General features: G+C 44.1%; 1 protein-coding gene across 6 annotated transcripts in view; it reads left to right on the top strand.

The window, feature by feature from the left end:
- The window catches only part of TEX2 (testis expressed 2), a 106071-nt gene that overhangs the window by 34882 nt on the left and 45425 nt on the right, over positions 1-25764 (top strand). For 4 of the 6 annotated variants that reach the window (XM_086687736.1, XM_086687730.1, XM_086687734.1 and 1 more), the window contains exon 2: positions 8905-10570. In XM_086687736.1, the coding sequence (XP_086543862.1) occupies positions 8930-10570 (1641 nt within the window). In that variant the 5' untranslated portion in view covers positions 8905-8929. Of the gene's footprint in view, positions 1-5476; positions 5549-7395; positions 7585-8904; positions 10571-25764 lie in introns of all 6 variants that reach the window. The other 2 variants (XM_086687732.1, XM_086687731.1) reach the window with 2 other exon arrangements.

Below are 25764 nucleotides of genomic sequence, written 5' to 3'. Positions count from 1 at the left end.
TTCTTTCTTTCTTTCTTTCTTTCTTAAGTTTATTGATTTTGAGAGACAGTATGTGCACGAGCACACAAGCATACACTTGTGTCGGGGGGGGGGGCAGAGAGAGAGAGCTGGGAAGAGAAAGAGAGAATCCCAAGCAGGCTCTGCCCTGTAAGCGTGGAGCCTAACTTGGGGCTTGGACCCACAAACTGCAAGATCATGACCTGAGCCGAAGTCGGATGCTCCATGGACTGAGCCACCTAGGCACCCCTAAAACCTGACTTCTTAACCACTTGGAATTGATTTGGCTTGAAAATTTAAGGAATGGTTGGTGAAAGGTACACAGTACCTCTTTGCACTTCCTTTGCAACTTACTGTGAGCCTATAATTATCTCAAAATAAAATTTTAAAAAGTTCAAGGAAGGTAAAACTTAGGCTGCCTCCTGTTACTACCTGTAACTGGCCTTGATCATTCTGACTGGTACAACAGTGGGAGGCAGGAGGGAGCAACGTTTGCCAACAGATCCAAAGGCAAATAATGGTGAGGAACGCTGCTTTTGTTGTTGTTATTTTTAAAGTTTATTTATTTATTTTGAGAGAGGGGGGGAGAGCACAAGTGTTGAAGGAACAGAGAGAGAGAGAAAGAGAGAGAGAGAGAGTCCTAAGCAGGCTCCACACTGTCAGCACAGAGCCTGATGTGGGGATCAAACTCAAAAACCATGAGATCGTGACCTGAGCCGAAACCAAGAGTTGGACGCTTAACCAACTAAGCCACGGGGTGCCCCTTTTTGATGTTTTTTTTTTTTTTTTAATTTAGAAATAATTTCAGTATTTAAAATAGTTGCAAAAAATAAAAACTGAATAAGGAGCACTATAACTCTTTCCCAGATTTGCGTGTTGTTAACATTAGACCCCATGAACGTCAGCTTTTGAAATGTGTTATTTGGTGAACACAGCCACTAACGACTCTTTTCTTACCCTTCTTCCAGATTTCCAGCACCTGCCTCCTAGCTTCCAGGCACTCACTCACCTGAACAAAAACATCTCTCACACCTCTCAAGAATCTACAGGGGTTCTGTTTCCTAAGATTTAAATACAAACCCAGGGGCATATGGGTAGCTCAGTCGGTTGAGCATCCAACTCTTGGTTTCAGCTCAGGTTGTGATCTCATGGGTCATGGGATCAAGCCCCACGTTAATCTTCATGCTGAATGTGGAGCCTGCTTGGGATTCTCTCTCTCCCTCCCTCTCTCTCTCTGCCTCTTCCCCACTCATGCACGCTCTCTCTCTCAAAAAAATAATAAGTATAAATCCAAATGCTTAGCCTTTCAAGGTTTTGAATAATTGATTCCCTGCCCTTAATTCAAATATTAGCCTTCCTCCCACACCCCCCAGCGCAGCCCCTCAGCCATAGCTAACCCAACCATTCAGCGACCCTTTTGTTCCCATCTCTGTGCCTTTCCATGCTCTGATGCTTCATAACTGCAATATTCTTTTCATGTGTAGGCCGCAGCCATAACTTTCTTTCTTTCTTTTTTTTTTTAATTTTTTTTTTTAATGTTTGTTTATTTTTGACACAGAGAGAGACAGGGCATGAGCGGGGGAGGGGCAGAGAGAGAGTGAAGGATACACAGAATCCAAAGCAGGCTCCAGGCTCTGAGCTGTCAGCACAGAGACTGATGCGGGGCTTGAACTCACAGACCGCGAGATCATGACCTGAGCTGAAGTCAGACACTCAACCGACTGAGCCACCCAGGCGCCCCCAGCCATAACTTTTCTGCTTAAAAAAAAAAAAAAAAAAAAATTATTCCCAGACTTCTTGACTTAATTAGCACCATCTGATTTGGGCATACCTGTTCTAGGTTTTTATTTTACTCTAGGGCCTTTTTGCTTTCGTATAGATGTCATACACGACGTCCATCTGTTGTCCCCTTGAGTTCCCCACAGTGGGTGGCACCGGCGTTAACCTTTGTAAACCTCCATAGACCTTGTGTGGTTGTGCTGGAGGCATGACCTGGTTTTGAATGAGTTACTATGAACTGAACTTGGATTTCATTATTAGATCTATCTAGCAGTCTGTAAAGCAAAATTCTAATCGTGTTGATGCGTTTGAACACCTTTTTCCTCCGTGGATATGGCATTCTTCCCAGCTAGACCTTCTTTGCGGCCGGTAAAAGGTCCATGCCTTGTGGCCCAAGAGGGTGGAACTGTTGTTTATTAGCAGTTATAAAACCTGTGTTGTGTTGTTTGTGGTGCTGAACCCTGCCAGGCTGGAAGAAACTTTGGAGGGTGGGTCTCCGAATCTAAGAACTAATGGGAAAGGCATTCTGAGTTTCTAACAGTCAGTCCAAGTGTCTTGAGAGGGTTGCTTGTGCTGGAAGTAGAGTACTTTCTTTTCTCTTTCTTTTCTTTTCTTTTCTTAAATGAAACTAAGGCCCGAGCTAGTTCATTATCTATAATGTCAATATTGATTTTTGTTTGCGAGGTGGAGTATTAACAGATTAGAATGGCTGCTGGCAATTCTCAGCTGCTTCATTGAATTTAAATGAATCAAGGGATAGCTGTTAAGATGCACTTGAGATTTTTAGACTAAATCAGACCTTTCTACTATGGTGGGTTTGACTAGATTCACCTGTTTCCTCAGCAGCATCAAGGTGGAAAAATGGAGTCTTAAGGCCTCTTTCGTATTTTTTATAAAACCAAATCCTATTAAAAAATGCACAGATAAGAGGTATTAAGCCATCCTCTGCAACACAATGCAGCTTCCTTCTATTCCCCTGCCAAGAGAAGTTTTTGAATTAAAACTATTGACTGACTCAACCCATGCTAGCAGATGGTATTCATACATCATATGTCCAAGTGCAAGCTTGTTCAGAGGCAGCAAATATCTAACAGGCTGAATTTTACAAAGACCAAGCATTTTAATAATGATCTTGAAGGATTAGTGATGCTCCTGAGAAATGAGGCATATTCCAAACAGGCTTGTTTCCTAAGATCTGCTACTTTACACTTTATCTGGAAACCAGTTCACACTTTACTGTACACACTTTATCTGGAAACCAGTTCCATTCGCAGTCAAAATCACTCTCTTCCCTCCTTGCTTCCCCCTCTGACTTTTTCCTTCCTCCCGCACTCCTTCTAATCTAGTATATGAATTAGAAAGTAATAATAATGTTGATCATAATGGCCACATCACTATTTGTTTTAATGTGGGAGGACCAAGTGGGATGGGTTTCTGATAAGTGAGCAGCCTGGAAGGATCTATTTTCTCTTTTTATGACTCTATAAAATCCCAGGATTGAATTGCTTCAAATACAGATGGAGGTAGGAAGGGCAGTTTTTATTAGAATATTAGCCCCCTCCCCCCGCAAAAAAAAAAAAAAAAAAATCACCAGAATTCAGGGAGGTTATTATATTTGAGTTAATAAATGCCAAAATTGAGTCTTGAAATAGTTGTTCATCTTTCATTATATAGTCTGATTTATCATTGATTGGTTTTTCATGGCCTAATTAACGACAATAACCTTTTTGAGTGACTAGAAATAGAATAAATTTCATGGATGTTTCATATTCTAACTCTAACTGTACTAAGTTTGAGAGCCTCACAGACTTCATGATAGGGCAGTTGGCTACTACCTTCCTGTTTAAGGTCTTTGTTTTTTATAAGCTCAGGTTAGATGAGAGCCATTGATTTATTCCTTGTTTTTAGACTGGCTAGGATAGAATCCTGCATAAATGCTAGGGAGAGAAGCCCTTCTTTGAAGCTTTCTCAGTCTTAATGAGAGCAGTGACCATCTTTACAAGGCATAGTAACTTTAATGGAGAATTGCAGTCAAGACCTTGGGAAAGACCCATCAGCAAAAGAGTTTCAAATATCCTTTTTCCCTGAAACATACATGGGTAAGGTGCAGGGGGCATTGGGCTCTAAAGTTTTTTTGACCCCCACAAAGTATGGGAGCATAAATACAATTGCACTTGTTACCTAAAAATGTAACCGTATGGTAAATACTAAAGAACAGTGTGAGCTTTTTGAATAGAATTGTTTTAGTTGGCATGATAAGTAGTTCAAAGTGTTAATATCACATCATTGTGAAGTTTTGAATGAATATTTTTCAAAATATTTTTTATTCCCAATTTATGGTTAAATATACATAGCATTACATTTACCATCTTAACTCTTTAGGTGTACAATTCAGTAGCGTTAAGTAGCTCCACATTGTTTTGCAACCAGTCTCCAAAACTTCTTCATCATACAAAACTGAAAGTCTGTGCCCGTGAGACATCTCCTCGTTTCCCCTTCCCCAACCCCCAGTAACTGCCTTCTACTCTGTGTTTCTATGAAGCTGACTACTTGAGAAAGCTCAAATAAGTGGAATCACACAGCATTTGGCTTTTTGTGACCAGCGTACTTCACTTAGTGTTATGTTCTCAAAGCTCTCAACTCGAAGAGGGCCGGTTTGCTCCTTGTTCACCCACTGCTGAGCACGTGTAGCCCTCTGGAGCAGCTCATTGTGGAAGGGTCTTCAGCTAGTGCTGTATCTCAGCCAGCCCTGAACTTTGATTTCTGCTCAGAAGAGCACTAAAATTCAAGTTCCTGGGGCGCCTGGGTGGCTCAGTCGGTTGGGCGACCAACCTCGGCTCAGGTCATGATTTCACGGTTCATGAGTTCAAGCTCCGCCTCCGGCTCTGTGCTGACAGCTCAGAGCCTGGGGCCTGCTTCAGATTCTGTCTCCCCCTCTCTCTGCCCCTCCCCCACTCACACTTCTCTCTCTCTCTCTCTCTCTCTCAAATATAAACATTTAAAAAAAAAATAAGGAAATAAATAGTTCCCATTTGTCAGAATCATCCAGTGTTTTGAGGGCAAGAATGGCTTCTCCAGAGCTCTTCTCCGGGTTCCCATTTTCCATAGTCTCAGCCTGGTTATTCCTTTCCCAGTTGTTAAAATTTCAGTGCTTTTCATAAGTTTTTGGGTTTTTTTTTTTCCCCTTTCTTTTTAATATTGAATTCAGTGTTAGTTTTAAGCAGAATGGTGAGCCTGATAATACAGCTTGCCCTCCCAGACACCGGACCTCCGGCCTCAGTTTTTCAGTGTTGTCTCTAACATTCCCATCCATTCTGGGGCTGGACACAGTAAATCTTCAGCCCCACTTTGCTCATGACCAAATCAGACTTTTGCTTAAATGAATCTCTGGCAGGAAATCCTATATGGCAACGTAAGATATAGGCCCTCCCCCTCTGAGGACTCAGGAGTCAGGGTCAAAGCCCGGGGTCCTGTGATCTGCTGGTGACTTTGGAAGAAGGAGACCTGTTGGGAAGGAAATTTCCTTTTCGGGCATTTCAGTTCCCAAGGGCTTGATAAGGTTGTCTCCTTTTTTGAAGCCCAGTTATAATTGAGTTTGGGTGGTGGAGGGCAGGCGCTAGTGAGCTAGGTACTTTTTTAGGATACTAGGTTGTCGGATGGATAATGAGACAATGAGACGACTCTCCATTTCTCCATGCAGCTGGTCACAGACTGGTTGTTGAGAACTGAGCCCTTAGTTCCTGGGAGAGCTGTCCGTGGAGGAGCACAGACGGCGGGTACTAGGACAAAGCAGTCATAAAGAATGTGCGTGATGTGCTAGAGGAAGCAGTTTGCTGTGGTGAAAAAGGCATCAGGACATCAGTGTCAAAAGCCCATGTCTAACTGTCCCTCCCTCCCCCTCCTTTAGTCAGTGCTGCGGCCTTGAACAAACCACATAATCTTCCTGGGCAACAGTCAGGTGCTTTTTTCTCTTGACCTTGGCTGTCCTGCGGGGCTGTGATTGTGGGAGGGTCAGTTTTGCTGGCCCCAGCAGCCAGCCACTGGGAGGACAGAGAGGAGGAGGCTTGCAGTAGTCCCCAGGAAGAGGGAGTGACCACTTGATGGGTTGTCTGGAACCCATAGTATCCACTCTGGTTCCAGGACACTCAATTATCCAGCAATTTTGGTCCTAGAAGCAGCTTTTCTTTAGTCTCATCCCCTCATTTTGCAGATGAGTGAACAGAGCCCTGAGATTTTCTTGTATTTAAGCAGTAGCAGTGCTGCTCTGGCCTCACGTGGCATGTATTTGTAAAAGCAAACAAACACAAAAAGCACACCAGTGAAATAAATGGTCAGGGTGGATTTGGGGGAGTTTACTCTGGATCTCTCAGGCTACTTACCTGAGCCCAGGAGAGAGACATTAGATGATGAGCCAGACTGCCTGCCCTTAGCTGGCTCTCTGGCATCCAGCTCTCCACGGAGTCCCCCGTGGGCCCTGCTGGCTGACACAGGCCTTGAGACAGTCTGATCAGAGATTAACAGAGGTCCCTTCAACTGGCAAGTCAGGGCCTGACTCTGTGGAGAGGTGGGCAAGCAGGCCCCTGATGATGCTCCTTCCTGGGCAGGTGCCTGCTCACTGTGCCACAGGCTCCTGGATACACTACTGTTTTCTCCCGTGGGCCCCTTCCTGGACCTGACTTTGCCTGCCGATTCCTAGGCCTTCCCACCCTCAACTACGGACAGGCCTCTCCACTCTCGCCTTGCTCCCCAGAAGACCAGCTCACACTGTCCAGCCCCCATATTGTGCTCTGTATTTGCACGTGTGCCCACAGTCATTTTAACTTGCAGCCACCATGCCATCAGGCAGCCTCAGAACAGCGGAGCCCTACACGTGGTCCTTGATGTTATTAAGGCAATTTAAATGAAACTCACTTTTCAGCCTACTGAGAATTATCAAATATCAACCTTTTCTTTTTAAATTACCTCCATAATTTTCTTTTTAAAGTGCCCTTATAAAACTAGGTGACAAATGAAAAATATGTGTTGCACTTGGTATTTTTCTTACTAAGCTTACAAACCTGTTGGCTCAAAGATAACCGGGAAGATGGTCCTAGACCGGAGGCTTTGTCTTTCTAACTTGCCCTCAGCTCTTGGATTTAAACTGCTTTGTCTGTCCTTTTCCCGAATCCACTGGTGATAGGAGAGTCTGAGGGTCATGAATGAGCAGGGGCAAAGCTCTGTTGGAAAGTTTCAGTGAAAGTAATTTCTCTTAAGTATTCATACTAAAAAAGGGGAGTTTCAGATGTGTCCATGTTGTGACTGGGCCCTTGAATGGTAACTCTTGTCATCGTTGGGGTATTTTCTGTTCTAGGGACCCAGGATCACTGTTGCCTGCCCCCCTCCCACCATGGGTTTGCCTTTTCTCCTGTTAGTAGTATCAGTTGCCAGCATTTTGGAAATTAATATTTGGCAGAAGACTTCAATATGGGAGTTCTTCAAATTGAAGAAACAAGCAAGCAATGTAATGTTGATCGTCGATGGTAGATGACTTGTTTGAGTGTATTACGTTGGGTGGTAACAATCGTCATAAACATGTAGGATTTTAGATTTGGAAAGAACTCTTGATTCTCCATTTTACAGATGACAGTTCTGAGAACCAGAGAAGTTTAGGCTTGTTCGGGGTCCCACAGAATCAACTGGAAAAGGAGAAAGTACCAGAAGCCCTATTTGGCAGCTCCCGGGGCCGCTCTTCCACTTCCCGTGATGCTGCTCTTGTACCGGTGGTCTCCCAGTGCTCCCCAGCACCCCACCCCACCCACACCCTTGGAGGTAAAGGACAGACCCGTGTGTTAGGACAACCATGCCATGCTCATCTTCACATGCCCTTTCTGTCACAACCTGCCCATCCGCTTATTATTTTATTTTTTTAATGGTTTTTTTTTTTTTTTTTAATTTAGTATGCTCCACACCCAACACGGGGTTGAACTCATGGTCCTGAGATTGAGTTGCATAGCTCTGCCGACTGAGCCAGCCAAGCGCCCCTGACCCATCAGTTTAAAACACTGAGCGCGGTGTCCTGCTTCCTACAATGGTCTCAGCCTCCTCAGAACACCTGAAGTTCATTCCTCAAGTGTGTTCTTGCTCCTTTGACAGGGTCTCTTTCCAGATTGTGGTGCTAATTTCCATTTTGTAGGGTCTGTTATGATGTGTGGTGCCCATTAGTGAATGGGGAGAGAAGTAATGTACTAGATGTCACAGAGTCGGCTTGGTGACTTTAGTTCCACTGCCCAGGTGTCTGTCTTCTCCCCAGCTGGCTGCTAAGCTCCAGAAGAGCAGAAAGCATGGCTTCCACGTCTCTGACCGTAGCCCTTAGAGTTCTTGGTTGGTGGTGGGTTACAGCATTGATCCTTAATTTTCCTGCCCTCTGAATCGTGGATTCAGTTTAAAATGTGCTTCCTTTATCCTGAAGCCCCAGCATATGCCCATGTCTTCATGGCTGCCTAAATACTCTGCCATTTGGGGAATAAAGAAGCCAACAGGTCATAGCAATTCATTGACAGATTTCCCTTGCTGCCCTTGGAGACTTTGCTGCTTCTTTGCAGTGGCAAGATAGTAGGAGTCTTGGTGGGAGAGGCAAACCAAATAATTGTTAGGATGGCTGAGAAAATTGCAATGGAAGCAATAATCCTCCTGGGTTGGCTTTTTATAGCTAGAAAACACTGGTGAAATTTTTGTTCCAAGATCCTCAAAATCACCAGGATGCCGCATTTTATCTCGTTGGACTTCGAAAGTGATGCTGGTAACCTCTATTGTACAGGTATTTTAAGTGTTGAAATCTAGAACTGCTGATCGAAATGAGCCAGTTAAGAGGGAGGAAACGATTACCCAGATGTTGCGAAAGTGAGACAGACTGTATGGCATTTGTAATACCAGTTTGGAGTTTGCTCATAAAAGAGAATGCCTAACTGGGATTTATCTGGTGACAATTAAACCATCAGACCTGCTCAAGTGACAAACAGTGGCCATCTGCCAAGTCAAGGCATAATCACCATTTGGAAGTGAGCGTCATCTGTGCTCCAGTGTGCACATGACAGTTTCTCCTGTGGAGAAGTGACTTTCTGACTTCTGGTTTTCTTGCTGTTTTTGCAGAGCCTGAGCCCTCGTGAAGCCGGCAATGACAAGTCTGAATGGTCGCCATGCCGAGAAAACCATTGACATGCCAAAACCATCAGCCCCCAGAGTGCACGTGCAGAGGTCCGTGTCCCGAGACACTATCGCCATTCACTTCTCGGCATCCGGGGAGGAGGAGGAGGAAGAAGAGGAGGAGTTCAGGGAGTACCTCGAGGAGGGGCTGGACGACCAAAGCATTGTAACGGGGCTCGAGGCCAAGGAAGACCTCTATCTTGAACCCCAGGGTGGCTATGACTCCACTGGCCCTGCTGCTCAGCCCATCCTGGCAGATGGACTGTCCGTGTCCCCTGCCATTTTGCCCGTCTCCGCGAACACTGTAAAGCTGTTGGAGTCCCCTCCTCCGGCAGTGCAAGTATTAAGTACAGTGCCATTGGCTCTGTCCCCAGGGTCATCTTCGTCCGGGCCCTTAGCTAGCTCTCCCAGTGTGTCATCCCTTTCTGAGCAGAAAACCAGTTCTTCCTCCCCATTGTCCTCTCCTTCCAAGTCTCCTATCCTGTCGTCCAGTGCCTCAGCCTCCACCCTCTCCAGCGCAAAACCCTTCCTGAGCCTTGTGAAGTCCCTGTCGACCGAGGTGGAGCCAAAAGAGTCCCCACACCCCTCGAGGCACAGGCACTTGATGAAGACATTAGTCAAGTCTCTGTCCACAGACACCTCCAGGCAGGAGTCGGATACCGTGTCCTATAAACCACCGGACTCCAAGCTCAATTTACACCTGTTCAAGCAGTTCACACAGCCACGGAGCACAGGTGGAGATTCCAAAACTGCGCCTTCTTCCCCACTGACTTCTCCCTGCGATACGCGCTCCTTTTTTAAAGTGCCCGAGATGGAGGCTAAAATCGAAGACACTAAGCGTCGCCTTTCAGAAGTCATCTATGAGCCTTTTCAGCTCCTTAGTAAAATTATAGGGGAGGAGAGTGGCAGCCACAGGCCCAAAGCCTTATCTTCAAGTGCTTCAGAACTCTCCAATCTGTCCAGCTTGAACGGTCACTTGGAAAGCAATAACAACTACAGCATCAAGGAAGAGGAGTGTGACTCCGAGGGGGACCCCTATGGGAGTGACCCCAGCGGCCCCGGAAGTGACCCCCCCAGGTCCTCCGATGAGCCGCCCTCAAGAGAGGCGGAACCGAAGAGTTCCCAGGGCGGCAGTCTGAAGGACTTAGGCCTGAAGACAAGCTCCCTGGTTCTTGAGAAATGTTCCTTGTCTGCCTTGGTGAGCAAAGAGGATGAGGAGTTTTGCGAACTGTACACCGAGGACTTTGATTTGGAAGCGGAGGTGGAGAGCGCGCCGGACAAGCTCCCGGATCTCCCTGCCGGGCCCGAGGTGCCGGCGGATGACGGTCCGACTCTGGACAGTGAGGACGAGGCCCACTCGGCCGTGCAGCACCCGGAGCTGCCGGTGAAGACGCTGGGCTTCTTTATCATGTGTGTCTATGGGTACCTCATCCTCCCCCTCCCCCATTACGTGAGCGGACTCTTTCTGGGAATTGGCCTTGGGTTCATGACTGCGGTTTGCATGATCTGGTTTTTTACACCACCAAGTGCTCATAAATATCACAGATTACATAAAAGCCTACAACACTGGAACACGAGGTCCCTGGATATCAAAGAACCGGAAATACTGAAGGTAAGTCCCTCTGCAGCAGCCGCTAGCGCCCCCCACCGTTCTCCCCCAAACAGCCTGATTTTAGATCCAACTTAATGGTCTTTTAGTTGACGGTCATGGTTTTCACATAAGCAGTATTTTTAAGGCTTTGGATTCTCCTCACTCCAGGGGCACCCAGGAGACTTCTCTGGTAAACCTCATTCTAATTCAAGTTTTACCAGTTCACTGAGGAGTTTTTCAAGGATCCTCCACGGTGCCAGTGAGTAGCATTTACATGCGGTTCGGATTTCAGTCTCTCTCTAAACTTTCCAGGGATTTGCTACTTGCCGAGTCTGTTAGGATTGCATGTGCTTGCGGCCCTTGGAGAAGGGTTCAGCACTCCTGGAAAGCCAGAGGAGGACAGGAGGAAGAGAAGGCAAACTGGTGTCGGGGGGTGGTTACTGATGGTACTGCTCTTTCCTGTGCGCACAGTGAGGTGTGGGCTGGAGAGAGAGAGAGACATCACCTTCCGGTGCGTGACGGTCTCAGGGTTCGGGCCTCCTTAGGGGGGCCGGGAAGATCCGTTAGGGTGCAGGAAGAAAATATTAGCACTTCCATTTGTATTTGTACATATTTTAAAAACTTCAGGGTTTTGTGTATGTTTCAAAATATTTGGAAATCTATATATACAGTTGTAGCTTGTATAGTTTGTAAGTCATAGGCACATATACGTGTTTTGTGTATGTATATATATATATACATATATATATGCTTTATTAATTGTGGTAAAATACAAATAACATACAACTTATCATCCGAACATTTTTTCTTTAATTTATTTATTTTGAGAGACAGAGCAGGAGAGGGGCAGAGAGAGAGAGAGAGAGAGAGAGAGAGAGAGAGAGAGAGGGACTTCCAAGCAGGCTGCGCACTGACAGTGTGGAGCCCAGTGCGGGGCTCGAACTCATGAACCACAAGATCATGACCTGAGCTGACGTCAAGAGTCAGATGCTTAACCAACTGAGCCACCCAGGCGCCCCACCATCTGAACCATTTCTAAATATACAGTTCAGTGGCATTAAATATATTCACATTGTTACGCAGCCATCACCGCAGTCCATCCCTGGAACTCTTTTTATCTTGCCCACAGAAACTCTATACCTTAAACAGTAGCTCCTCATTCTTCTGCTCCGGAGCCTGCAACCATAGTTCCACTCTGTCTTTTCAATTTTGAATACTCCCGACTACCTCATATAAGTGGAATCAGACAGTAGTTGTCTTTTTGTGGCTGGCTTGTTTTACTTAGCATAATCAGAATTAGTCTGAATTTCCTTTCCTTTCAAGGCCGAGTAATATTCCATTATACGTATATACTACTTTCTCCTTATCCATTTATCTGTCAATGGGCACGTGGGTTGCCTCCACATTTTAGTTGTACTGAATAATGCTGCTATGAACATGGATGTTATAGATAGCTTTTTGAGATCTTGTTTTCAACTCTTGGATATATACCCCAAAGTGGGAGCACTGGCTCCTACGGTAATTCTATTTTTAATTTTTTTGGGAACTGCCATACTGTTTTCCACAGTGGCTGCACCATTTTACATTCCTACCAGCAGAGACAAGAGTTTTAATTCCTCCAACTCCTCACAACTCGTTTTCTGTTTCATTTTGTTTTGTTTTGTTTTTTGTTTTTTGTTTTTTTGTATTCAAAGCTGGTTTCATTTCTCTGTTAAAAGGTTTTTTCCTCCTCTTTGTTTAAATAAGAATGTTCAAAAAATGGCATCATCTCTTTTTATTGCAAAAAAACAAAAAACAAAACAAAACCCAAAAAACAAAAAGCAAAAAAATCAAGGGGAAAAATCCTAAGGGTCCAAAATACTGTTTGTTTTCTAGTTTCATGAACTTTTTACCTTATTGAAAAGAAATACATGGTCAGTGTTTTAAAAACAGAGGAAACTGAAAGAAAAAAAGTTTTTTTATCACACTAGTGAAAGGAACTAATGATTTTGATATATATCTTAGTTTTGTTCCTTTTTTAAATTCCTGCATATGTGAGTGTATATACATACTCGCATACTCTTTTTGTTTTGATTTAATGAAATCATGTATTTTGCAGTCTGACCTTTTTTCTTTTTTTTTTTTAATTAAATTTTGTTTATGTTTATTTATTTTTGAGAGAGAGAGTGTGAGCGGAGGAGGGGCAGAGAGAGAGGGAGACACAGAATCTGAAGTAGGCTCCAGGCTCTGAGCTGTCAGCACAGAGCCCGACAGGGCCTCGATCCCATGAACTGTAAGATCATGACCTGAGCCGAAGTCGGACGCTTAACCGACGGAGCCACCCTGGCACCCCTGATCTTTTTTCTTTCTTACCCCACGGCAGTATGTCACGCGACTTTCTTTTTTTAAGAGAAGCTTGTGCTGAGTCTTGAGGATGTGGCACGCTTAAGCTTGGTATATGAAGTAGAATAAAAGTGACTCGTTATGCTTGCTATGCTTCTGATAGGGTGACACTGTGATGACCTGAATTACGTGTCCTCTAAGTAAGTTAGTATTCAGCAAGGAAAAATGGTACTGACATTTAACTCCAGTGCCTAACAATCATGACATTCAGTTTAAACTGGTGTGAGCACTTGATTATTTGGGGAAGTTTTAATTTTAATGCATTCCATCTTCAGTGTTGAGTCCAATCACTGCTATATGGTAAGAGTTTACTTACTACACAGAGGATGCCAATGGAATAGGATTTTAATATGATGGCACAGTCTGGTTTCTTTGATCCAGTCATGGAAAGAGGAAAGGCAACACTGTGGTGTTGAACACCTATATCGGGCTAGGTGTTGGGTGCATTCTCTCATTTAGTCCTCATTACAGCCTTTTTTAGTTAGGGAGTGCTCATGAGGAGTGGAGGCACCGAAAGGTTAAAGTTCCTTGCTCGTGGTTGCACAGCTTGTGAGTGGGGGAGCCAAAAACTAATTATTTCTTTTAAGGAGGGCGTTTTGCCCTTGCTGCTGAGATAAATATATTTGAATCTTTGTGGTAAGAGAACAAGACCTTAAATGCTGTCATGGACCTATAACCCAAGTAAATTATCTTATGCTATTTTATGAGTATTCTTTCTGATGAATGTTTGAACTCTGATTGCTGTGGTAGTTCTTTTTCATTCTTAGCCTTGTTAGGGATGACTTAATTACTGTTGAGGAAAAGTACATTTTAGCCTGAGGTCTTTTGTTTGGTATGTGGGGCTGTTTTTAGAAACCTGGCTAAATACATTCTTTATTTTAAAAAAGGGACACTACTACAGATTACAAGGGTAGGTTGTATACTGTAAGCCAAAGATTTCAAATGCAAAAGTTCTTTGGGCTTAATTAATTTTACTGAGTCAGAGATCATATTCTTGGAAACCATTTTAAAAATATGACACTTTAAAACATTTAGCAGTGTTGACATTAAATTTAGGACCCAAATGTTGCGATGAGAAAAGGAAGTGTAGCGGAGCCTGACTTTGAGCATCTATTTTCTGTTACATTCTGTCATTGGACATTGTGCTTTACTTTCCATAAGGGGTAGGATAACACTAGCTATTGTAACAAATTAGAAGTTTGTTTCTTGCCTGCATAACACTCCAGTATAGAATGGGTGCCCATCCCACACGTTGATTCATGGGGTCAAGTTCCCTCCATATTGTGACTCAGCACACTTTTTCTTAAAAGGCCAGATAATAAATATTTTAGGCTCGTGGGTCATACAGTTTCTGTTACAATCACTCAACTCCTTATGGTAGCAGGAAAACAGCTGCAATGTGCAAATAAATGGGTGTGGCTGTGTTCCAATAAAAGTTTAAAGAAACAGGCCTCGGGGCGCCTGGGTGGCTCAGTTGGTTAAGTGTCCGACTTCGGCTCAGGTCACGATCTCACGGTCCGTGAGTTCGAGCCCCGCGTCGGGCTCTGGGCTGATGATGGCCCAGAGCCTGGAGCCTGCTTCCGATTCTGTGTCTCCCTCTCTCTCTGACCCTCCCCCGTTCATGCTCTGTCTCTGTCTCAAAAATAAATAAACGTTAAAAAAAAAAAAAAAAAGAAATAGGCCTCAGGCTCAGTTTGTTGACCCCTGCCTGGGGTATTAGAGTTCTTTGCATCTAGCTGGCAGAAGGAGAAAGAGAAAGGAAGAGAAGGCATACCTACTTATAAGGCCTGTACCCAGAAGTGACATACATAACTTCTATTCACGTTCCACTGTGAGCTAGTCATATGGGTCCTCCAAAGTAGAAGGGGTCCTCGGGAATCTCGGACTTGGCCTGGGCAGATTCTTCCCAGCAACAGCTATACACTACAGAAAGGGGTGCCCGAAGTTTGAAGGCACAGTTAGCCTTCTCTGCCTCCCTTTCGTAGTACTTACAAGTATCCTAGTTACATGTATGTTTATCGTCCGTCTTCTCCAGTACACCATAAGCTTCATGAATGCACAGGCCATATCCATCTTGTTCATCATTATGTCCTCAGCACCTGGCACATATTGGGCACATGATAAGAGTATTTATTGGATGAATAGATCGGTAGGTGGGTGGATGGATAAATGAGTGAAGGAACGAATGAGGTTTTATCAGGAAATGTAGGCAGTGAGTCAGTATTGACCCGGTCATCTCCTAATGAAGTTGCTCTTTTTAAAGAAATCCCTGATACTGTAAAAAAAAAAAAAAAAAAAAAAAAAAAAAATTTGATTGAAAGGGGTGGTCTTTTAGGAAGATAAAAAATAATTACCAAAAAGTACAGATTAGTGAGAGTTTTTTTTATTTCCCCATTGCAGTGGAAATACCAAGGTGGCCCATCTTTGACAGGATTTGAAACCTGATGTTTACTGCTTGGGAAGCATCTGGCAGCAAGTCTGCTTTTCTCTTACCTGTACTCATACAGCACTGGCCTCCTGAATTCAAAGGGAGAGAAGACCGCTGGCGTCTGCCAAGTAGAGCATTAGAGAAATGGGGATGGTGGCAAGTTCTAGATCTCTGCTCCCTAAATGTATGGTTTTAAAAGCAATGCAGGAGATGGGCCTTGGTTCCTTTACGAAACAGGTCTGTGAACCTGTTCCCCAGGGTGGAGTTGAAAGAACCGCTTTTTTTTTTTTTTTTTAAATAATTTACATCCAAGTTAGTTAGCATATAGTGCAATAATGATTTCAGGAGTAGACTCCAGTGATTCATCCCCTACGCATCACAGCCAGTGCTCATCCCAACAAGTGTCCTCGTAAATGCTCCTTGCCCATTTAGCCATCCCCCCACCCACAACCCCTCCAGCAACCCTCCATTTGTTCTCTATATTTAAGAGTCTCTTATGTTTTGTCCTCCTCCCTGTTTTTATATTATTTTTGCTTCCCTTCCCTTATGTTCATCTGTTTGGTATCTTAAATTCCACGTATGAGTGAAGTCATGTGATATTTGTCTTTCTCTGACTGATTTTGCTTAGCATAATACACTCTAGTTCCATCCTCGTTGTTGCAAATGGCAAGATTTCGTTCTTTTTGATCGCCGAGTAATATTCCATTGTATATATATACCACATTTTTATCCATTCATCTGTCAATGGACATTTGGGCTCTTTCCATACTTTGGCTATTGTTGATAGTGCTGCTATAAACATGGGGGTGCATGTGTCCCTTCGAAACAGCACACCTGTATCCCGTGGATCAATGCCTAGTAGTGCAATTGCTGGGTCGTAGGGTAGTTCTATTTTTAGTTTTTTGAGGAACCTCCATACTGTTCTCCAGAGTGGCTGTACCTGTTTGCATTCCTATCAGCAGTGCACAAGGGTTCCTGTTTATCCACATCCTCGCCAACATGTCGTTGCCTGAGTTGTTAATGTTAGCCATTCTGACAGGAATGAGGTGGTCTCTCATTGTGGTTTTGATTTGTATTTCCCTGATGATGAGTGATGTTGAGCATTTTTTCATGTGTGAAAGAGCCCCTTTTTGAAAAATAGCTTGATTTAGGGAATTAGCTGTTTTGAGCTATTTTCTGTGGATCCAGTACTATCCTGTTGGTATTTATAGAGGAGGTAATGGTGCAGTTCTTGAGGGCAAGTATGGAAACTCTAAAAACAATTCCAGGACACATGCTATAAAACCCGCCTGTGATAAAGATCTGTGGTATAGAGGCACAGCCCATTGACCGTGGTCCCACATACCCCATCCAGGAGCCCCGTGAACCGCAGAGGCAGGGGTCCTGGTGCTCCAGGACTGTTTTAGGAGACTGCGTGTTTTTAAACTCCTGAGACATGTAAGTTCTCATTGACGGGCCCAGGAAATCCTTGCAGCCTGGGCTGACAGTCCTAAATTGGCTCCATAAACAATCCAGAAAGCACTGCAGTTTTTCTTCTATGAGACTTCCCATGAAGATGAGAAGGAAAAGTAAAGCTCTTCTGCACTTTATCCAGGTGATTTTATTATTCCATCCACACTGTACACATTTGTATTCAACAGTGACCCTGCTACAGTGGTGAATATGTAGGATGGAGAGTCACAGAGACCAGTTTGCAGCCAAGTAGTAGCTGTTCCCAAAGCCTGATAGGCAGTTGGTTAGGCCTCATGCCCCTCTGCCATCTCTCACTCAACCCTGCCAGTCAGCAGCTCTCTGGTCCGGGGCGGAAGCAGTCAAAACCTCTTTGAGGCCAAACAGTTGTCACAAAGTCCACAGAATGACTCTTAGAACCTCCTCCAAAGCCTGCTTGTTCTTAATGTTGGGGCATGCATACATTATGAATTCATACATTCACGCTGCTGATGAGAAGCAGCAAATAGGAGAAAGGTTGCCACGTAGGCAGCCAGGTGACAAGTCGAATGCGTGACAGCCAGGAGGGAAGGCCAGAAGGTTAGGAGACCCTAATGTGACTGAAGGCTTGGCAGTTGGGCTAGGTTAGCTCCAGGCAGAGCCTCGCATGTGCTGCAGAGTCCAAGGGCATCATTTCGAGCAACGCTCTCTGCGTGGTAACTTTCTGGGGGTTTTATCTGGGGGGACGAGCTAGGTAGCCTGAGCTAGGGACCCTGGGAAAGACTGGGTCTGGGCATGGGGAGAATGAGGCATTTAGAGTCAGCAGTGCCTTTGGGATGTTCGTTTTTGCTGAGCATTCTTAAGCAAGTTGAATGCTTCTTCTCTAACAATGCGCTTGTCACTTGACCAGGAGTATGCTTCAGTGCCAGTCGTGCACAATGACCTTCCCCATGTCTATAATGATAAGCTTCCTGAAGATTTCAGAAGGTTTTTGGATATGTTCAAGTGTATGACTCATGCAGTTTTGAATTCTATTTGTGGGTAAATTCTTTATTTCAGACTTATAAACTGCTTGTAGAACACAACAGTAGAATGTTAGTTTCTGGAGTGAAGATCTGTGTTGTTGTTGTTGTTGTTGTTGTTGTTGTTGTTGTTTTGAGAGAGAGAGAGAGAGAGAGAGAATCTTAAGCAGGCTCCACACTCAGCGCAGAGCCTAACACGGAACTGGATTCCACAACCCTGGGATCATGAACTGAGCTGAAACCGAGAGTCAGAAGCTTAACTGACTGAACCACCCAGGTGCCCCTGATCTGTGTCTTTTTAAAAAAGATGGCCCAGAAGGTTGACTAAAATTACATTTCTACCATTGCAAGACTAATAGAGATGAAATTTGGAGAACCTTTTTTCCTTAGGTTCCTTAAATATCAAATTTAGATATTTAGTAAGAGGGAGAGTTTTTTAAATATTGAATTCCCAAAATACAGGCTTTGGTTTTGATATGTAAAAGAATAATTTTGTAGAGAGAACATGATCAATTTTGAGAAGAAATTCAAACTTGTAAATTTAATCTCAATTTCATGGAATTTTTTTCTTTTAAGAAATTAGAGTGTGCAAATTTAAGAAGAAAACAGCTGCATTACAGCCAAAAGAGACTTGGGTTGCTTTTCATTGGTCTCTTATAACCCCCAGTACAATGAGTACAAGAAATAAAAAAGCATTTATTTCTACGTTATATAGAACTGGAAATATTCTGCTCCCATAATGGGTCACTTGAGGTTTTATGTATGGCTTTTATAAACATGTCTGTTTCCCAATGTCCCATGTTGTTTGAGAAGCATTAGGTGAGATATTTCAAAGCAGGCAGCCCTCACTTGGCAAGCAGGTACCCATGTTTTAAAGTTGGTTGGAGAGTTAACGGCGCAGGAAATGTGTCCTGAATTCCATGGGAACAGTGTAGTTAAAGAGGTCAGGTGACTCCAGCATGATTTTTTTTTCTTGAACTTTTGTTTTCCAACTTTTCATTATAGAAAATGTCAAGTATACACAGAAGTAGAGAGCATAGTGTAATGAAAGCCCATGTACCCAACACCCCGTCTCAGCTTCCACAATTATCAACATTTTGCCAGTTTCCCACTCAACCCATTAGCTTACAGCATAGCTAAACAATAATTCTGGTTCACTCCTATAGAACTAAGTTTATAACATCATTTCCTTGAGAAAACATATCCTGAGTTCCGGCTGGGTGTTACAGGACCATCCTTTTTGGTTTTGTTGCAAGTTTCATCTATGGAGTGAGGAGAGAGGCTGTGGGCATAGGTGAGTCTCAATCATGTTTTTTGGAAGAGTAAGGTTTAATCATGAAAGAAATCAATGCTAGATATCTTTCAACTCTAATATTTATTTTAATGTATAAAGAAAAGTATTAAGTCCATCGAAGATTGTTCTTATTGTTCAGTATTTAACCTTTAAGAAGAGGTTTGCTATACCCCCAAAGGAGGTTCCCAACGAGATGGCATCAGAGTATGAACATGTTGGTGTGTTGGTGCCCAAGGCCTCTGTTGTGATCTCTCTGCTTCATTCTTTTGCTTCTTTTCAGTGGTCTCCAAGATGGATTGCTAAAGACTCTATCCAAGAAAAAAGTATTAGTTTCTATTTATATGTATTTTTACTCTTTCTAAGGAAGTTTATAGGCTTTGCTAATATTTAACATACAGATGACCATATAACCACCTTTGTCAAAATCCTTGGAAATTATCGACAAGACTATTTGAAATATGGATTTACATCCATTATCATTAATGATGAGCCTCACCCTAAGTATATATATTGTGCCTGGAGGTGTCAGCTGAAGATAGTACAAAGCTTTCAGAAAGGAAAAACTAAAAACTTCCAAAAGGTTAATTACTTCATCTTTTTCTCTCAATTCCTATTTTTTACTTTTTATAAAAGCTATATACTTCTCAATTCCTATATATAGCTTTATAAAAGCTATATATCTCTCAATTCTATTTTTTACTATATTATAAAAGTAATATATTAGAACATGATTTATAAACAAATGGATATATTATGGGTACATACTCAAAATTTTCGAGCTGCTAGGATGTATGATCTAAAAAGTTTGGAGGCTACTGATTTATTGGCTTGCTAATCTATTGTCTTATAATTTCAAAACTTGTTGATATGATTTAATGTTTATCATGTGTTAACATAACCGAGACCTTGATTATTTCAGTGGTTCATCTGAGATCATGTTATTTTTTGGTCAAACGTGAATGTTTTCTCTTATGTTTCCTGCTATTTGCCAGTACGTTCTGAAAAGTGTTCTATGGGGTGCCTGGTTGGCTCAGTCTGTTAAGTGTCCGACTCAGCTCAGGTCATGATCTCAGGGTCCGTGGGTTCGAGCCCTGCATCAGGCTCTGTGCTGACAGCTCAGAGCCTGGAGCCTGCTTTGGATTCTGTGTCTCCCTTTCTCTCTGTCCTCTCCCTGTCATGCTGTGTCTCTGTCTCTCTCTCAAAAATAAATAAACATTAAAAAAATTTTTTTAATAAAAAAATAAAAAGTGTTCTATGGTCACATGAGTAGGAAAAGCTGAGATAAAGGCCATTTTGCCAGTGTCTGTGGCTTTAGCTCTGACTCCATAGCTTCTAGTGACACGGCTGTGAAGGTGACCTTGAAGCAGGCAGTTGGAGAATGTGGATGGTATTGATGCTGGGATTTCCCTCCCCTAATGAACCTTTTTCTTCCTCTTCTTGACGGTATCTTTGAGCAGCACTTATTTTGTTTTGTTTTGTTTTTATATTAAATACAATTTATTGTCAAATTGGTTTCCATACAACACCCAGTGCTCATCCCAACAGGTGCCCTCCTCAATGCCCATCACCCACTTTCCCCTCTCCCGCACCCTCCCCCCCCATCAACCCTCAGTTCATTCTCAGTATTTAAGAGTCTATTATGGGGGCGCCTGGGTGGCGCAGTCAGTTAAGTGTCCGACTTCAGCCAGGTCACGATCTTGCGGTCCGTGAGTTCGAGCCCCGCGTCGGGCTCTGGTCTGATGGCTCAGAGCCTGGAGCCTGCTTCCGATTCTGTGTCTGCCTCTCTCTCTGCCCCTCCCCCGTTCATGCTTTGTCTCTCTCTCTGTCTCAGAAATAAATACATGTTAAAAAAAAAAAAATTGGGGGCGCCTGGGTGGCGCAGTCGGTTAAGCGTCCGACTTCAACCAGGTCACGATCTCACTCACGGTCCGTGAGTTCGAGCCCCGCGTCGGGCTCTGGGCTGATGGCTCAGAGCCTGGAGCCTGTTTCCGATTCTGTGTCTCCCTCTCTCTCTGCCCCTCGCCCGTTCATGCTCTGTCTCTCTCTGTCCCAAAAATAAATAAACGTTGAAAAAAATTAAAAAAAAAAAAAATTAAAAAAAAAAAAAGAGTCTATTATGGTCTGCCTCCCTCCCTCTCTGTAACTTTTTTTCCCCCTTCCCCTCCCCCATGGTCTTCTGTTAAGTTTCTCAGGATCCACATATGAGTGAAAACATATGGTATCTGTCTTTCTCTGCCTGACTTCTTTCACTTAGCATAATACCGCCCAGTTCCATCCACATTGCTACAAATGGCCAGATTTTATTCTTTCTCATTGCCAAGTAGTATTCCATTGTATATGTAAACCACATCTTTATCCATTTGTCAGTTGATGGACATTTAGGCTCCTTCCATAATTTGGCTATTGTTGAAAGGAGCAGCACTTATTTTGAATGTTGACCATTTGCTTGAGGCTGTCATTCATAGTATGAAGTCTATATGTCTGTTGGTCTGTTTGTCTTTTATGGGTAAAACCAAATTTGTATCTAAAGTTCTGTAAATTTAAGTAGACTGTTCCTGCTGTATTTTCTAAGTCCATGATCTGTGATATCACGTTTTAACTCACGACTCCAGTTCTAAACCATTATTAATACATCAAAAAGGGTCAAGGGGCACCTGGATGGCTCAGTCGGTTAAGTGTCCCAACTTCAGCTTAGGCCATGATCTCGTAGTTTGTGAGCTTGAACCCTGTGTCACGCTCTGTGCTGACAGCTCAGAGCCTGGAGCCTGCTTCAGATTCTGTGTCTTCCTCTCTCTCTCTGCCCCGCCCCTGCTCACTCTCTGTCTCTCTCTCTCTCTCTCTCTCTCAAAAATAAATAAAAAACATTAAAAAAATTTTTAGAAGGGCCAAAACCTGAAAAGAGAAAATCTTGCTTATGTTTTACTTTTGGAGACAGAAGAAAAGTGATCACCTGTTTATTTGCCTCGGAGATGATTTTCAGCAGCAGGGGCCTCAGCCCTGGCTCCGTCCTGTTTAGGATTTGCTCCTTCCCTGATAGGCTAGATGAAGGAATGATGCAGGAGAGCTGAGTGACAGGCAGCCTCAAGTGCCAGCACAGCCACATGGCAGCAGAATGTCAGTCCGGGCAACACTGAAGATAGAGAAGCCCCGTCGCTTCCTCAGGCCGGAGGGCTGATGCTTTACTCTGGTCAGCACAGCATCAAGCTGACCAAGAGAGCATTGGTCTTGACCTCCTGGTTGGCACTGTAACTGAAAGTGAACATAATAGTAGTCCTTCCAGACTTTATTATTTTGCAAAAGGTTAATTGCAGCTTTTAATCTTTCCAAGTATGAAATGAGTCCCTTTATAGATTGTGGTTTGTACTTTCAGCCAGATACGGCTTCTAAATCCAGTAGAGGATGGAAGAGAAACCCCTGACCTTTTACAGATGGGATCACAGGACCAGTCGGTGGGCCAGACAGCTGCAGCCCAGCTGACTGTGGTCATTGTCCCCTAGTGTATGCACTGTCTCCATTTTAACAGTTCCAGCCTCAGAAAGAGACAAGGCTTGTCTGAGCTGCTTTCATGTAGGTTGAGAACATCTCTGAGTTTTTTTATTTAAAAAAAAAAATTTTTTTTTAACCTTTATTTACTTTTGAGACAGAAGGAGACAGAGCATGAACGGGGGAGGGTCAGAGAGAGGGAGACACAGAATCTGAAACAGGCTCCAGGCTCTGAGCTGTCAGCACAGAGCCCGAGGCGGGGCTCGAACTCACGGACCGTGAGATCACAACCTGAGCTGAAGTTGGACGCTCAACCGACTGAGCCACCCAGGCGCCCCAAATCTCTGAGTTTTTTTAGTTGAGCTGTTGAGATGGAATGGGTTGCTGACTGCATATCTCTTTATACCCACTCCCATGTCCCATAACAAAATAAAATTGGAGAAATATCTTACTTGGTAAGAAATTCAGGGTTGAGAATGTTAGAGAGCTGAGCAGTAGACGGTCGGGCGTGTTCGAGGGACAGGGTGCAGGCCTTGAAGTCGCTGCACTGCTCTCAAGTTTGATATTTGACTTAGGTCTGGAAATGCTGTTTGCAGCTTAAATCCAGGGAGTTGGTCAAGCTGTGGGAAAAAGTGGGCTGAGTGATGTTATCAAAGGCAATTGGGTTTGTATTGGGAGATCGCTTTTTGCAGGGACAGCCTGCCTGGTTTGGGGTCAGTAGGATGCATCAGGGGACAGAAGCAGGAGGATCATGCCTGGCCACCTCTTGGTCCAGGCGTCCAAATAGCCAGTCAGCGTCCTGACTAATGTGGGTCGGGAAATAGCCCCTTTGAGTCTGTCAGGGTCTCCTTTCAAAGGTTGTAATGTTCTGGAAAGAGCTCTGCATGAGAGTCAGGAAACCTTGGTATCAGTCACGGCACCTACCTTTCTCTGCTGTAGGGAAATGGCTAATTTAGTTTCTGTCCTGAAAAGCCTTTTTTGCTCTTCAATTCTTTTTTACTCTTTAATCTTAACTCTTAAGATTCTTCCCAAGGGTACCTATTCTCTCTTTTTTTAAGTTTATTTTTTTATTTTGAGAGAGAGAGAGAGGGAAAGAGAATCCCAAGTAGGCTCCGCTCTGTCAGCGCAGAGCCCAACGCGGGGCTCGAACTCACTGTGAGATTATGACCTGAGCCGAAACCAACTGAGCCACCCAGGCAGTCTAGGTGTGCTCAAGTATGATCAGCTTATTCTCTCGTTCTGTGCTATTTTGTGCAATTATAACTTGGTTTTCTCCTTGGGAGCAGTGACCAAGCCTTCTACTTCAAAGTAACCCCTTGCCACTCTCTGCACTTGGTAGGATCTCAGCTCCTTCCTTTGCACTCCTTCCTCTCCACTTAGGCAGCTAGAACAATACTTACCAGGCTGTGAAGAGCACACCAGCCTGTCCTATTCACTCGTGCTTTACATACAGATTTCATTTAATCCTCTTGGGCACCCTCTGAATTGGGCTGTGTTCATGTATTCAGTCAACAACCACTTGTTACAACTCTGATTGTCTTGTGGTGTTTGTATTTAAGTAGACCAGGCAGTTAACAGATACAGGGATAGGAGGGAGACAATAGAGAACTGAGCCTAGGTGATCATAGAGGCTCCCTGTCAGAAGTGTCACCTTTGCCGTGACCTGGGGGATGACCAGCCAGACAGAAGGTGGGCCATGCCATGGAGGGGACGTAGGAGCCTGGGCCTCACAGTCAGGTAGACTTGGCTTAAGTTCTGGATTTGCCACTCTCTGGGCCACTTGTTTTTTTTGCTTGTTTGTTTTGTTTTGGTTTCTTTAAACCACTCTTTAGACAAATCACATAACCTCTTTCCTCATTTTCCTCACTTGGAAAACCTTGGGTAATTGGCAGAAATAGATAATGCACCTGAAGTGTCTGGATCATAGTGTGAGCTCAAATGTCAGCTATTATTACAAATATTAATATTAATATCTTAAAATCTTATGTGTAAGATTTATTCTTTTTACTTATATATGCAAACTGTACTTCAACAAAGTGCTGTTAGCATGGAGAAGTTGATTACAGCTGGAGCAGAGGGTGAGGTGGGGACGGGGGAGGCATGAAGCTGGGAAGTAAGCCATGTTAGACGCTCTCGCTGGGGAGAAAACAGGGTAAGCATCATCCAACTTGGCAGTCAGCAAGTGGTGAGGCCAGGATTGGAACACAGGTGTGTCAGACTCATGTTCTGCTCATGTTTGTGGGCGGGCTTCAGGGCATGTGTTGGGACCAGCGGTCTGTCCTGTAATCAAGTATGATCAAGGGTCAGGCCTCACTTAAGCTAACCAACGATGGTCCACCACAGACCATCAAACTCGAGCCATGCAGTTGAAATCCTGACTCGTGGGTTGTATTTGTTTGTTGGCAGGTATGGGCTTTAGCCTCTTGTAACTCCGTAACATGAAGAAGAGAAAATGGTAGTGCGGGAAGAAGGCAATGTGAAGATAAAAGGGAAGGAGGAGCCATGGGAGCCTTTGTGTTTGGAGCGCAGCCACTGGTGGTTCTGAAAGAGCAGATAGGGAGAAGGAGGGCCAAGCAAGCCCTGAGCCAGGGGAAGGGAGCTTGGAGCCCCTTGGACCTTTCCCAAGGAAAGGCATCTCCTAGATTGTCTTCCCAGGCCTCCCCCTGCCTCTCACTGCTGTGTCTTCCAGTGGGGCAGGTGTACGATTTTCTTTTTGTACTGTGTATGACTTAAAACTCTCTTTTCTCTTCCACATGCCTTTAAATCAGGTTGTTCTAGTATTTCTACAGTTTGGCAAGTGGCGGAGGGTGGCCTGTTACCTGTCAGAGCAGTCAGCAGAGGACAACCACATGTCGTCTCAGAGCCACGGCCGCGTTGGGGGGATGCGGGCTGCCCCCAGCAAGAACTCCGGAGGGCTGGCTCTCTGGCTTGGGAAGGAGCTCAGGCTGCTGGATTGAGAGCATGGCTTTGTGGCTAGAAGCCAATCCCTGAAGCCCTGTGGAAATGATTGCTCTCGTTAACCAGATGCAGGTACCCGCAGAGGGTATCACACATGCTGTGTATCCTGAGGTAGCCTCTCTTCTAGGTAGATGTGTGCTCAGAATGAAATAATTCAAGAAGAGCAATCCCTGGTGGGGACCGTATGGCTAAATGGCTCATAGATGACACCGATAGCAGG

The sequence above is a fragment of the Puma concolor genome, chromosome E1, assembly GCF_028749965.1.
Source record: "Puma concolor isolate L17-30 chromosome E1, mPumCon1.1.hap2, whole genome shotgun sequence".
NCBI classification, from domain to species: Eukaryota; Metazoa; Chordata; class Mammalia; order Carnivora; family Felidae; genus Puma; species Puma concolor.
This window is presented reverse-complemented; position numbering and strand designations above follow the sequence as displayed.